The 14,819-nt window shown below is 43.5% G+C and overlaps 1 protein-coding gene across 1 annotated transcript; it reads left to right on the top strand.

The window, feature by feature from the left end:
• Positions 1-1,597: 1,597 nt before the first annotated feature.
• SPON2 (spondin 2) lies at positions 1,598-13,758 on the top strand. Its single transcript, XM_028728823.2, has 6 exons — positions 1,598-1,943; positions 2,555-2,813; positions 3,157-3,380; positions 5,656-5,847; positions 7,424-7,598; positions 13,322-13,758. The coding sequence occupies exons 2-6, from the start codon at positions 2,591-2,593 to the stop codon at positions 13,498-13,500; spliced, it is 993 nt and encodes a 330-aa protein (XP_028584656.2). The 5' UTR covers positions 1,598-1,943; positions 2,555-2,590; the 3' UTR covers positions 13,501-13,758.
• The last annotated feature ends 1,061 nt before the right edge of the window (positions 13,759-14,819 follow it).

The raw sequence follows: 14,819 nt of genomic DNA, 5'->3' as shown, positions 1-14,819 counted from the left end.
CCAAAACAAAAATTACGTGTTATGTGTGAAGTTATTTGAGGGGTGGCCTGGGGACCTACACACGTAACTAAAAATTTCTGAGAGATGGTATATAATGAAATGAAAAAAATGTTTAAAATAACTTTTGTTAAAAAACCAGAAGCTTTTTTTACTAGGAATTATAGGTACTGTGATACCAAAGGACCATAAAAGATTGTTTATGTATGCGATAACAGTTGCACGGATGCTACTAGCTCAGAGATGGAAGGAAGAAACTACCCCAACCAGAGAAGAATGGCAAACCAAGTTGATGGACTATGCCGAAATGGCAAAATTAACTGGGAGGCTCAGAAATCAAGAAGACAAGAACCTGAATAAGGAATGGGGAAAGTTTGCAATTTGTTTACAAGACCACTGTAAGCAGGTTAAAGCATTAGCAGGATTTTAACCACACTTGTAAAGTAATGAAAAGTATGGATAATTTAGAAGGATTAAAAAATTGGATAAATATTGATATGCAGTTGTATATAATACTGTTAGGACCCATGGAATGGATGAGGGGGGAGTCAGGAGATTCAGAGTAATCTCGATATTTGGATAGGGAATTGTTTTGTTGTTTTATGTTTATACTTTTTAAAACCAAATAAAAAAATTATATTCACGTGCTATACGTTCAGCCTCCTTGGACCTCTGCTCCTCCCTCTCCTCTGCTTTCCTTCAATCTCCAAAGACATATATGGGTGGAAAAAAGCTTGGCTTAATGAGATGACATTATTAGCAATTAATGGGTGTAACAGGCAACCTATTTAAACCAATGGGAGGAGTTACATGGGTTTTTAATGAAGGTAAGTTATAATAAAGGGACACGGGTGGCGCTGTGGGTTAAACCACAGAGCCAAGGGCTTGCTGATCAGAAAGTCAGCGGTTCGAATCCCCGTGACGGGGTGAGCTCCCGTTGCTCGGTCCCTGCTCCTGCTAACCTAGCAGTTCGAAAGCACATCAAACTGCAAGTAGATAAATAGGTGGGTTTACCTCTGGCGGGAAGGTAAACGGCGTTTCCGTGCGCTGCTCTGGTTCGCCAGAAGCGGCTTGGTCATGCTGGCCACCTGACCCAGAAGCTGTACGCTGGCTCCCTCGTCCAATAAAGCGAGATGAGTGCCGCAACCCCAGAGTCGGCCACGACTGGACCTAATGGTCAGGGGTCCCTTTACCTTTAAGTTATAGTAAAAGTTTATATATAATTTATTTATTTTTCTGTTACAAGTTTATTTGAATCATGACAACTGCGACACTTTTCCCAGAGGGGCGTCCTGGTGGCACCTTGTCAAACAAGGATGTCTTGTAGAGCTTCTCCAGATAGTGCACAGCACTTAAAATGTACACAGCGTATAATTGCTTCCCTAAAGCATATTTGTAGCGACAATATTTTCCTTAGGCACCTTTGGTTTTCTTCTTCCAGCTGAGACGTGCGCATATGGGTGAATTAGAGGGGAGTGCTTTCAGTCCAGACTTGAAAAAGCCATCTGTCAACCAATAAAACTTGCAAAAATGTGCTTCTCATCTAAAACTCTTCCACGAGAAAGGTTTTGTCTTGGAAGCAGTTTGTCCTTAGCTTCGGGGCATGAAAGCCAGAACAAAGAAATGTACAGTCTTCAGAAACCTTGAACTGATGGCAATAACGTAAGGTTCTCTAAAATCTTGTTTTATCTGTTCAGCACCACAGTTTTAATAGGTTTTTTTATTATTAATTCTCATGAAACAGTGAAAACGTTTCAAACACGGAGAAGATGCGTTCAGCTCATCTAGTCTAAAGGTTGCAGTCAGCGTTGGACCAAAGGGACCTAACTTCTGGCATAAATAGCAGCAAGCCCTCTGGTTTCTTCCTTTTCTGTGGCAGAACTGCTCAGCTGCAAGAACAAGCAAAGGCTCTTCACTTCCCAGGACTTCACAGGAAACGCCACCCAGTAAGTGTGAAATATTTGTATGTATTACTAATGTACATTCCTACTATCTTAGCTGCTGTTTTTAATTCTGTCCAATTCTTAAAGTAAAGAAGTTTTAAAAATAATGTTAAAAGTTATTGTTTAAAACAATGATAGTTTGGTGTTTTATTACCTAATACCTTGTAAAATGTGCCCCCCTCCTAATTTCTCTATCATGGGACATAGCAGCTACATTATGCCTTAAATTTGCATGTACAGTACTAACTCCGACCCACAGTGTTGTGTGCCATGAAGCCGTTTTTAAACTCAATTTTCAAAGGAAGTATGTCTCTGGGCAAAATGACGTGCAACTAAATATTTTAAAACATATATACCATACGCACCGAAACAATTGCTAACATAATTGGGCCAAGATGTGATTCCAATAAGATTGAAAAAGCAAAACTGTAAACGGATCTTGAAAAAACACGTCGCCAGAAACATGTTTCATTTTCCAATCGGAAACATTTGTTTGGGGTACTGTTACAACTTCAACTTATTCAAAAGTCTTATGATTCTCAAATGCAGCAGAGTTTTTGGCAGTTGACTTCCTGCATGCTCAGAGTCTAAGTTTTCATTTATTTAACCCACAGAGACGAACGTGGAGGGTTTTTTGCACGGGCGAGGAAATGGAAAACTTGACCGCTGTCTCCAGCTCCTATAGAATCATCATAGCGTTGCTCTTCACTGTTCTGAGCTTTGTTAATTGTTTGCCTCTTCAGGAAGATTCTGTTTGCACAGCAGAAGAACTTGCAAGGTACACCATTATTTTCACAGGAAAGTGGAGCCAAGCATCGTTCCCTAAGCAGTACCCTCTGTACAGGCCTCCAGCACAATGGTCGTCACTTCTGGGTAAGTCAAGCTCGTGCAGTTACCAAAGGCAAGCTAACTCTCTAAAAACCGTACCATCTTTTCTTAATTTATTTATTTTTTTGTAATCAAGTTACGTCTAAGTTCCTATGACTGAGAGACCAAACATGCGCTATCAGCAAGCTCAGTGTTATACAACGTAGGGCTGGTTTCTCCAGCTCAGCTTCTGTTTCCAATTTTGCTGCAGCTAAAGTAAACAGCATACCTTACTTCTTTAAACATAGCTTGTTCCACTTCAGAAGGAGAGGAGAAGAACAGCATACAGTATATTATTAAGCAAATCTAAACCAGACTCCTGCCTGCTGCAATGTCTTCCCTTCCACAGGCGCTGCCCATAACTCTGACTACAACATGTGGAAAATGAACGAGTTTGCCAGCAACGGGATGCGTGACTTTGCCGAAAGAGGTGAACCCTGGGCATTAATGAAGGAAATAGAAGCAGCTGGGGAAAAAATCCAAAGCATTCATGGAATATTCTCCGCTCCTGCCATTTCCACTGGCACGGGGCAAACGGCCGCAGACTTGGAGGTCCACCCAAGACACCCGCTGGTAAGTAGGGAAAATGCTCATTGGCCTATTTTTTTATTAAAAAAAAAATAGAGCCATCACCTGATTAAAGAAATGGAAGTCGGTTACTTAAAACGAGTGTGTTATTCAGTCAGTTGTTTCCCCCCCAAAATTGAATGCAATTAAAACAATGGTTTTCAACAACCGGGCATCCTTAAATTTTAGATGTGTACGTCACAGCAAGCACCTTTGAGGAGAGGCATGTCGTTGTGTGTCTGTCCGCAGGGGGAATGCCTCTTTTAAGATGGTTCCTGCCACCTTCGTATGGTTTTTTAAAAATATAAGTAGTTACATCTAAATACAGGCTTAAAAAGAAAAGAAAAGACCGTGTTGGCCAATTTATTGGGGTGTCAACAGGCCCATGCAGAGCTTGTGTGATGCCCGGGGCGAGAGTCTTGTTAGAATAAAGTTATATACTCAAACAAAAAAAACAGCCTGCTTGGTTACATAAGAGCAAAGTAGCTCAGATAAACCAGTTTGTTGCACCAGTCACGTGGCTCCGATAACCCAGGACATGTGCCACTGTGGTGGCGGCAGCGCCTAATCAGATCCTAATCTGCTAGTATTCAGTAACACAGGTCCAGATTACTATCAAAGTCTAGCAGTGCATTAAGTCCCCAGTCAGCTGGGAGGTACGGGTCCAGTGGAAGATTTAGGAAAGTGCAACTAGATTGGTCATGTTGGGTATAGAGCCTTGGGGTGGCACTGTGGTCTAAACCACTGAGCCTCTTGGGCTTGCTGATCAGAAGGTCGGCGGTTCAAATCCCCGTGACGGGGTGAGCTCCCGTTGCTCTGTCCTAGCTCCCGCCAACCTAGCAGTCTGAAAGCATACCAGTGCAAGTACATAAGTAGGTACCACTGCAGCAGGAAGGTAAACAGCGTTTCCGTGCACTCTAGTTTCCATCATGGTGTCCCGTTGTGCCAGAAGCGGTTTAGTCCTGCTGGCCACATGACCTGGAAAGCTGTCTGTGGACAAACACCAGCTTCCTCGGCCTGAAAGTGAGATGAGCGCCACAACCCCAGTCGCCTTTGACTGGACTTAACCGTTCAGTTTACCTTCACTTTCTAGAGCCGTGGGGGTGCCACAACTACAATTCAGAATGGAGCGCAAGAGGCCTTGCACCGGATGCTGCTGAAATTTGAAAGCCCAAGGTCTCCCACTGACCGGGCGTTCTTGGCATGACAGCCTAAGTTTGGCAGGTACCTGGCAGGGCCCCCCCCAACCAATTTAGCCCTCCAAGGCCTATCACAAGTGTATCCAGCCGCCCCCCTTCTCCTGTATAGGCCTGAGGGTCAATTGAGCCATCTAACTGATTCGTCAACCAAAGATTGCAACTCTTGGAAGCATGGGTGGAATTGCATGAGCAGACGTCACCTTCCTCTTTCAACCACTGCAGATTTTGAGGGTGGAGCAGAGACTGCCGGGAGGAGGAGAGGAAGGCAACGTCCCATCGCATTAGAAATCTGCTCCACTCCTGCACAAATAGCTTTGTACACAGCCCAATATGCGCATGACTGAAACTATTTGAAGAAGAGTCTCTTATATAAGTGCTGCAGAGTTTAATATATTTTGCTCAAGAGGCCGCCAAGTGTGATGTGGGAAAGGGCCGTATTATGCAATAATAAATAAAAATAAATAAAGTAGATTATTTCTAAAACAGGATTACGACAGACCCTTCAAGTGTTCCAGGACTGGAAAGAGAAGCTGCTGAATTGCAACTCATTACCAAACTTAAAACCATGGAGAGACCTGGTCTGAATAGAGACATTGGATTCTTATCTCATTATACATGACAAAGCCATTTTTCACCTTCTCACCCCTTGCTTTTTCCTGTAAGACCTATTGCAGTCGTTAAGAGTCGTCAACAGGCTCATCACAGCTATCTGCCAATCACCCATTCCCACCAACCTTCTGAGTAATACCCCTCCCCACCTTCTCACTATATAGAAGGATCTGGCAACTTCTGTTTCAGTGTATCTGAAGAAGTGTGCATGCACACAAAAGCTCATACCAAGAACTAACTTAGTTGGTCTTTAAGGTGCTACTGGAAGGAATTTTTTTTTGTTTCAACTTATTATGATTATTGAATAGAACATCCCTATTTCCATCGGAGAAACTTTGGAGGGTATGTTATGATATTACTGTTACACTGGTTTATTTACATGTGAAGTTGTGGTGCAATAATCTAAGGAGGCTTAATCTAACGTGCTTAATTCAGGTTCTGAAGTAAGCCTTTTCTTTTCTTTTAATTGCTAGGTGTCCATTGCAGTGCGAATTGTGCCCAGCCCTGACTGGTTCGTGGGCATTGACAGTTTAAATCTGTGTGAAAAAGACCACTGGAAACAGAAAGTATCTTTGGATCTTTCCCCATATGACGCTGGCACTGACAGCGGCTTCACGTTTTCCTCCCCCAATTTTGCCACTATCCCACAGGATCCTGTCACAGAGGTAAGTTTCTAAGCCGTTCCTTGACTGGTCAAACACAAAATTCCATTCAACATTAGTGTGATCATTATTTTATATCACAGCCGTAATTGTGATGGTAGCATAGGGACATGGGTGGCTCTGTGGGTTAAACCACAGAGCCTAGGACTTGCCGATCAGAAGGTCAGCAGTTCGAATCCCCATGATGGGGTGAGCTCCCGTTGCTCGGTCCCTGCTCCTGCCAACCTAGCAGTTCGAAAGCACGTCAAAGTGCAAGTAGATAAATAGGTACCGCTCTGGCGGGAAGGTAAACGGCGTTTCCGTGCGCTGCTCTGGTTCTCCAGAAGCGGCTTAGTCATGCTGGCCACATGACCCGGAAACTGTACGCTGGCTCCCTTGGCCAATAAAGCGAGATGAGCGCCGCAACCCCAGAGTCGGTCACGACTGGAACTAACGGTCAGGGGTCCCTTTACCTTTTTATATGTTGAGCACACCTGTACTCAGTGTTGTCTGACCCATTTCTTAAGCAGAAGGACATGCTGTGCCATAACTTTATTATTTCACATTTCAGCTGAACCATGCTCTGCTGCATTGCTTTGTAGTGGGGACGTTCCGTCGAAGAAGTGTGAAGCGACCCAATCAAAATTATTGTTTAATTGATTAATCGACATTAATCAATTCTACTTACTCAATTAATTCAACTTAGTTACCTAATAATGAATTCTAGTGAAAAGAAAGCTAATATGGAAATTAAATTTGCTGGCATTATTTGACTGTTGGCTTATATTTTGAAAAATTATTTATACAGAAACCTTAACGTTTAATGATACAGGGACTCTGCTTTTCACTCAATTATTTTTCTATAAGACCTTGATGGTGGAATCAGGGGTGTCTCCCCCCCCCCCCCGCCTTCCCAGTTCCACCTTTTCCATTATAGATGCATCTTAATAAAATTTAAAATCTTATCCCAAGAAGCAGGTGTCTTTTAATTTCGTGGCTGCTGTCACCATCTGCAGTGATCATGGAGCCCAAGAAAGTAAAATCTCTCACTGCCTCCATTTCTTCCCCTTCTATTTGCCAGGAGGTGATGGGACCAGTGGCCATGATCTTAGCTTTTTTGATGTTGAACTTCAGACCATATTTTGCACTCTCCTATTTCACCATCATTAAAAGGTTCTTTAATTCCTCCTCGCTTTCTGAGTTAGCAATCGAGGGCATCAAGCGATGCACACTGTGTATGTAGGCTCCCAGACCACAAGACTGGCATATATTTGGCCAGAGCCAGTGTACTCCCCTAATCTATACTGAGAGCTATACTAATAGTTCTCTGAGCGCTTCTCCTTATGCAGCCCAAACGTGCCATCTATTCACCAGCAGATTTGATGGAACCCCAAGATTTGTAAAAGATAAAAAAGAAACCTTTAGGGAAAAATGAGAACTGAGCGTGTTCAATGGGTGCAGAACTATGATGGATGGTGATGGGACAGAAAATGGAAGTGGTGGAACCCTGCGCAGGAGCAACCCGCACTGCAACATTTTGCTGCAGGTTCCCTTTGTGATACTAAATTGGTATCTTTTGTATACGTGTTTCAATTCACAGATCACTTCTTCCTCTCCTAGTCACCCAGCAAACTCGTTTTATTACCCCAAGCTTAAAAAATTACCACCTATCGCTCGAGTAACCATGATAAAAGTGAAAAGAGGCAAACTAGGATTTCCTCCTCCTCAGCCCAATGTGACTGCAATCAGGAATGAAATTGATGATTCTGTTTCAGGTAAGTGTTTAACACTTTGATAACTTGGACTGTTTTGCTATAAGTAAGTATGTAATGTGAAAAAATGAATGCACAGGGAGATCATAGGGAGAAATGGCAAAAATAGATTTATATAGATAATCCCTGTGGGATAATTAGTAAAAGAATTGGCTGGATCCCTAGAGATCCAAAGTGCAAGGCTAAACATAAAGGTAAAGGTAAAGGGACCCCTGACCGTTAGGTCCAGTCGTGACCAACTCTGGGGTTGTGGCGCTCATCTCGCTTTATTGGCCGAGGGAGCCGGTGTACAGCTTCCGGATCACGTGGCCAGCATGACTAAGCCACTTCTGGTGAACCAGAGCAGCGCACGGAAACGCCGTTTATCTTCCCGCCGGAGTGGTACCTATTTATCTACTTGCACTTTTTGGCATGCTTTCGAACTGCTAGGTTGGCAGGAGCAGGGACCGAGCTACGGGAGCTCACCCCTTCGCGGGGATTCGAACCGCCGACCTTCTGATCGGCAAGTCCTAGGCTCTGTGGTTTAACCCACAGCGCCACCTGCGTCCCTTAAGGCTAAACATACTCTCCAGCAAAAAAAGAGCCCCCAACAGACTTTAAAAACACAGAATCATGCAGCAAAGTTAAGCAAGGGAATAACAGACCTTTTAAATATTCTGTTCTAGCTGCTTATGATGCTTCCCCTTTCTATCCCTCTCACAATGAACAGACCATAGCATTAGTAAGTTTGAATGCTTTACTTACAAACACTGAAGGTCAGAAGGTCAGATTCATATGTTATTCCATGCAGTGGTAAGTAGGCAGAAGTCTTGGGATACAAAATTTAGTGAAATAGCTCTAAATACATGGTCTGAGCTTGTAGTGAGCTATCTTGATGAGTTCACATGGTGAAGAAAGAACAAACAAAGGAGGGAACTTAACTTCCTTCCAGGTGAGGGATGTTACCCAGATGAGCCTAGGAATGCAATTTTGTGGCCTTAACCCCTTCATGCATTAACCAGCCCTCAGCTTGCTAGTTATGCTTGCTAGTTATACTTTCCCACACAATTTCCCTTCTGCAAGTGGTAGTGAAGTTTACTTCCAAAGGAGTAAAGTGGTACTTTGGTTCTCAAACTTAATCTGTTCTGGAAGTCTGTTCCAAAACCAAAGCGTTCCAAAACCAAGGCACGCTTTCCCAAAGATAATGCAAAACGAATTAATCCAGGCTTTTAAAAACAACCCCTAAAACAGTAATTTGACATGAATTTTACTATCTTAACAAAACCATTGATCCATAAAATGGAAGCAATAATCAATGTATTGTACTATAAAATAAATAAGACTGTATTGTAGATGATAAAAAATAAAATAATTTCCCCCCCCCTCACCTGCACTGATAGTCAAGGTTTGGATGGGGGGCTTTTATCCACTTCCGCAGTCACACAGTCAATCTATCAGAAGCTGCATAGCTGTCAACTTTTCTCTTTTCTTGCGAGGAATCCTATTCGGAATAAGGGAATTTCCCTTAAAAAAGGGGAAATGTTGACAACTATGGTAGCTGAACTGGGTTCCACATAGTCACAAAAAACAAATTAACCAAAAAAGCCTCAAAAACCAAAACGCAAAATAAATAGCAATAACAAAAGCGCCAAACTTAATCCGTTCCAGAAGTCCATTTGACTTCTGAAATGTTCGAAAACCGACGTGCAGCTTCTGATTGGTGCAGGTGTTCCAGAAACAATAGCCGACAGCTGCATCAACGTTTGGCTTTCGAAAAATGTTCGAAAACTGGAACACTTCCAGGTTTCTGGCGTTTGAGTACCCAGGCGTTTGAGAACCAAGGCGTTTGAGAACCAAGGTACCAGCTGGACATTCATATGGCCAGCCATAACAAAGCGAAAAGCTGATTTTAAAAAGCTGCAGGTTGTGCAATGGTACCACAGGCACGTGGAAGGATGGCGTTTCTACAACCAGCCTTCAGTACGTGTACTAAATTATTTGACTAGATGAAAGAGTGACCATTAGTGCCTCTGCTTTACTTTGGCTAAAAACTGTGCAGACTGCTGCTTCATTCATACCTTAGGGCAGAGGTCCTCTCCCAAACACCCCTGGTCCATCTGAGAAGTTTCTTTTACCTTTAGCTAGTAAGTGTTTGGGGATGTCTAAACCACAGAGCCTAGGGCTTGCTGATCAGAAGGTCGGTGGTTCGAATCCCTGTGACAGGGTGAGCTCCCATTGCTCGGATCCTGCTCCTGCCAACCTAGCAGTTCGAAAGCACGTCAAAGTAGATAAATAGATGCCACTCCGGCAGGAAGGTAAAAGGCGTTTCCGTGTGCTGCTCTGGTTTTGCCAGAAGCAGCTTAGTCATGCTGGCCAGATGACCCGGAAGCTGTATGCCGGCTCCCTCGGCCAGTAAAGCGAGATGAGCGCCGCAAGCCCAGAGTCATCTGCAACTGGACCTAATGGTCAGGGGGTCCCTTTACTTTTTAGTAAGTGTTTAGTTAAGGTGCTTTCAAATTCACCCAGCGGCGTAGCGTGGGTTGTCAGCACCCGGGGCAAGGCAAGTAATTTGCGCCCCCTAAGCTGTGGATTTGCGCCCCCTAACCTGTGGATTTGCGCCCCCTAACCCATGGATTTGCCCTAACCCCAGATGTTGCGCCCGGTGCGGCCGGCCCCCCCCTGCACCCCCCACGCTACGCCACTGAATTCACCCACATGTCAAACAGCATGGAAATTGTAATCACCACCGAGGAAGTAAGCAAATTTTGCAACACGTCATGTACACTTTCTCTTGGGCTTTCCTCCCCAGTGCTGCTTATGTTCAGTCAGAGTTAGCCGAAACTGGCATCATAATTTATCATTCCATGCATTCTGGTGCTTGAGTGAACTTTCAAGGGCCTTAACTCTTTCCTTACACCAATGGTTGTTTGAGCCTAGAATTTCCATGCCTAGGAATTTCCTAAAAGGAAATTCAAGGCAATCATTTGTGCATATTATACCTTTAGAAAGTGAAAGCATTTAGCACATATTCTCTTAGGAATCTTCATAGTTTGTCCAGTAGTTCATAACAACAACAACAATTTATTATTTATACCTTGTCCATCTGGCTGGGTTTTCCCAGCCACTCTGGGAGGCACCCAACAGAATATTCCAAATGCATAAAAACATTAAAAACTTCCCTCAACAGGGCTGCCTTCAGATGTCTTCTAAAAGTCAGTTATTAATTTCCTTGACATCTGATGGGAGGGCGTTCCACAGGGCGGGCGCCACTGCCGAAAAGGCGCTCTGCCTGGTTCCCTGTAGCTTCACTTCTCGCAGGGAAGGGAACCGCCAGAAGACCCTCAGAGCTGGACCTCAGTGTCTGGGCTGAACGATGGGGGTGGAGACGCTCCTTCAGGTATACTAGGCTGAGTGTTATATGGTCTCGGCGGCCACTCCCAGTCACCAGTCTAGCTGCTGCATTCTGGATTAGTTGTATTTTCTGGGTCACCTTCAAAGGTAGCCCCACGTAGAGCGCATTGCAGTAGTCCAAGTGGGAAATAACCAGAGCATGCACCACTCTAATGAGATAGTCTGTGGGCAGGTAGGGTCTCAGCCTGTGTACCAGATGGAGCTGGTAGACAGCTGCCCTGGACACAGATTTGACCTGTGCCTCCATGGACAGCTGTGAGTCCAAAATGACTCCCAGGCTGCGCACCTGATCCTTCAGAGGCACAGTTACCCCATTCAGCACCAGGGAATCCCCCACACCTGCCCACCCCCTGTCCCCCAAAACAGCACTTCTGTCTTGACAGGATTCAACCTCAAAAGAAAACTTTCTGAGCCTACAATGTATTCCACTGTTGCTTAACTTTGAGAGTGAAGGGACCGCAGCTAAGACAGGAAGCCTGATGCAAACCTTGGACTATAGACCACTGCTATGAGAAACAGTGAACTGAGAGATCAAAAGAGATGTTAGAACAGATCACTAGAGCTGGGTTAGGCAACCTAAGACCCGGAGGCTGGATGTGGCCCAATCGCCTTCTCAATCTGGCCCGCGGACAGTCCAGAATCAGTGTGTTTTTACATAAGTAGAATGTGTCCTTTTATTTAAAATGCATGTCTGGGTTATTTGTGGGGCATAGGAATTTGTTCATTCCCCCCCTAATATAGTCCAGCCCGCCACATGGTCTGAGGGACGGTAGACTGGCCCACGGCTGAAAAAGGTTGCTGACCTCTAGACTAGAGGAAATAAGCCAAACTCAGCAAATTCTCTCTCTCTCTCTCTCTCTCTTCCCCCATAGACAGACTATTTCATTCATATATATATATATATCAATCACAATTTTTATTAATTTAAAAAGGCTACCAGCTTTTAGTACAGTTCCATGCAGTAGCTTCAATACAGGTGTACAGCAACAGACAATCTCATAAAGTTTAGTCAGTTAAAGAGAAAGATTGCAGGCGAGGGCTGTGGTTTTTTTCTCTTTTATTTTGAAAGAGTAAGAAGAAAGCAAGATGAACTGGGAATGTATCAAGTTGTTTAAATAACAGTTCTCCAGAGCTTTTGCTTTAGTTTAAACAAAACTTATGCAACCATACATTGTGACATTATGTTAGGGGAAATAGGAAAAAACACTATGGAAAACACTTGTTGCGAATTATGACTGGAAAGACGATTTCATATATGTGGAAATTTCAGTTAGTTTAATACAAGTCACCAGAATACAAGTCACCAGATCTTGAACAACTCTGCTGGCACTCAGAGCGTTCTGGTGCTTACATTTAAAGGCTTGCAAGGCTTGGGGCCCAGGACTATCCCCACTTATTGTCAGAGACCTATGGTTTAAACCTGGCTTGTTTGAAATTAACCACAGTTTGTCAACACAGTGTGATAGCAATTTTATGGTCTTAGATATATGGTATATATATGTTCATAAGTGTACCAACCAAGCACGTACATAGATCAGCACAGGAAGACCGACCTGGAACCATTTTGATTCCTAAACTGAGTAAATGTTTTCTCTGCAAGGTCAAAGTGGGAAACCTCCCCATTGTCTCTTTCCTCACAAATCCTGTCTTAAGGGCACATTTAAGATATGAATAGGGTGTGAGCCTGTGACATGGCCCAGGAACTAAGTATTTATCATTACAAAAGACTGGCCAGGCTCCCCAGGCAATCCAATCAAGTAACCTGCTAGATAGGAGATAAACAAGGACAGGAGAAAACCAACATTCAAATTTCTGTTTTAGACCGCCTTTTCTGTGATGTAGGTATGATGCATCTGAGGGGTGGTCTTAGGTTACACCCCTTCTGTGATGTATGTATGAAGTTTCTGGGGGTGGTCTTGGATCTACAGGGTGGCAATTTCAAAAGTCTTTATAAGGCCTTGCACACCATTTTTCTGGGTCCCTCCTCTCTCCTGCGGTTGAGGGGAGCACCCTGTTGCAACAGATCAATAAAGATCAGGCTTACTAGCTGCTTTGCTTCTCAATATTCTCTGGTTGGCCTCTGTTATTCTATCCTACCAATAGGGAACCTATGGAAGGACTCTATATGGGCTCTTGGATACCCCATAAGGGAAAAGGGCAATTTTTATTTACAACAACAGCATACCATAGCTGAGGGAAAGCAGGAAGCTTCCATCGCCTTCTCCTGGCCTCGAGGGACAAGGATGGGGGCAGGATGCTTGATATGGTTCATGTACACTTGTCTACTGGATCTGAAGCAGATGCCTATTGCTTTATCAATTTCCTGTATATTGCAGAAACTCCCCTGGATTGTGAGACATCGCTGTGGTCTTCTTGGGGCCTTTGCAGAGGCACGTGTGGACATTTAGGAACTAAAAGACGAACTCGGTATATACGTCTCCAGCCGGCCAATAATGGAATACCCTGCCCAGAGCTGAATGAAGAAAAAGAATGCGACCCGGATAACTGCGTGTGACATGGTTCTCTGGGACAATAATTTAGATAATTTAAATATAGGATACACTTGGTTAACACCACCTACTCCTGTTAATATTCCTTATTTTTCAGAATAGTTGTAATATTTTGTTGAAATGTTTTTGCTAAACTGAGTTGCTAGATAGAAAACAGCCTTTTTATTATGGACTACTGCAGTGCCACCTGGTGGCAGAAACATTTCTCAAACGTATGTACTTCAATTTATCAGACATGCATATCTGTAAAAAAAAAAAAAAAAAAAAAAAAAAAAAAAGTAAAGGCCACTACGTTTAAGAATTAGAATGTGTTCTTTTGACATGTATTTATATGCACTGTACTCCTCTGAATTATTTTGCTGGGATTTTTGGCATTTATGGTGTGTTATTTGCAAACATATTTAATGCAGGTAAGTACATTTGAGAAAACAAAACAAAAAACCAGACAGGAAAGGCAGAGAATAAAATACAAAACCAGCCTCCTCGTTGGTGTACAAAATAAGAGGTGTGACTTTCTCAGGGATAATAATAATAATAATAATAATAATAATAATAATAATAATAATAATTTTTATTTATACCCTGCTCTCACCAGCCAAGGCCGGGCTCAGAGCGGCCTACAAGCAATAATAAAAACAAGTTGAGTGATTACAACTTAAAAACAAAATTAAAATACAGCATTAAAATATTGAAACATTAAAATATTGAAACATTAAAATATTAAAATGTAGCCTCATCGCAGGAGGAGAAGGAAAAGAAAAAAGAAAGAGAGGGAGGAAATCAAATTGGCTCCAAGTCAAAGGCCAGGTGGAACAACTCTGTCTTACAGTCCCTGCGGAAAGAAATCAGATCCTGTAGGGCCCTGGTCTCATGAGACAGAGCATTCCACCAGGCTGGAGCCAGTGCTGAAAAGGCCCTGGCTCTGGTTGAAGCTAATCTAACTTCCTTAGGGCCCGGGACCACTAGGGTGTTGCTATTTATGGACCTTGAGGCTCTCCGTGGGGCATTCCGGGAGAGGCGGTCCTGTAGGTATGAGGGTCCTAGGCCGTGAAGGGCTTTAAAGGTCAAAAGCAGCACCTTAAATCTGACCCTGTACTCCACCGGGAGCCAGTGCAGCTGGAAAAGCACTGGGTGAATATGCTCCTGTAAAGAAGAATGCCCTGTGACAAAATAACTTGGCTAGCCATTATCACATGTTTATGTGTGGAGAGAGACAAATACTATGGTCTGAATGCCGTAACAAACCATAATTCTCTTGTTTGGCTGCTGGCTGGCATTGGTTTGCTAGATCACCCAGCACCAGCCAACTCCTCCAAGCCATCAC

The sequence above is a fragment of the Podarcis muralis genome, chromosome 6 (assembly GCF_964188315.1).
Source record: "Podarcis muralis chromosome 6, rPodMur119.hap1.1, whole genome shotgun sequence".
In the NCBI taxonomy this organism is placed as follows: domain Eukaryota; kingdom Metazoa; phylum Chordata; class Lepidosauria; order Squamata; family Lacertidae; genus Podarcis; species Podarcis muralis.
This window is presented reverse-complemented; position numbering and strand designations above follow the sequence as displayed.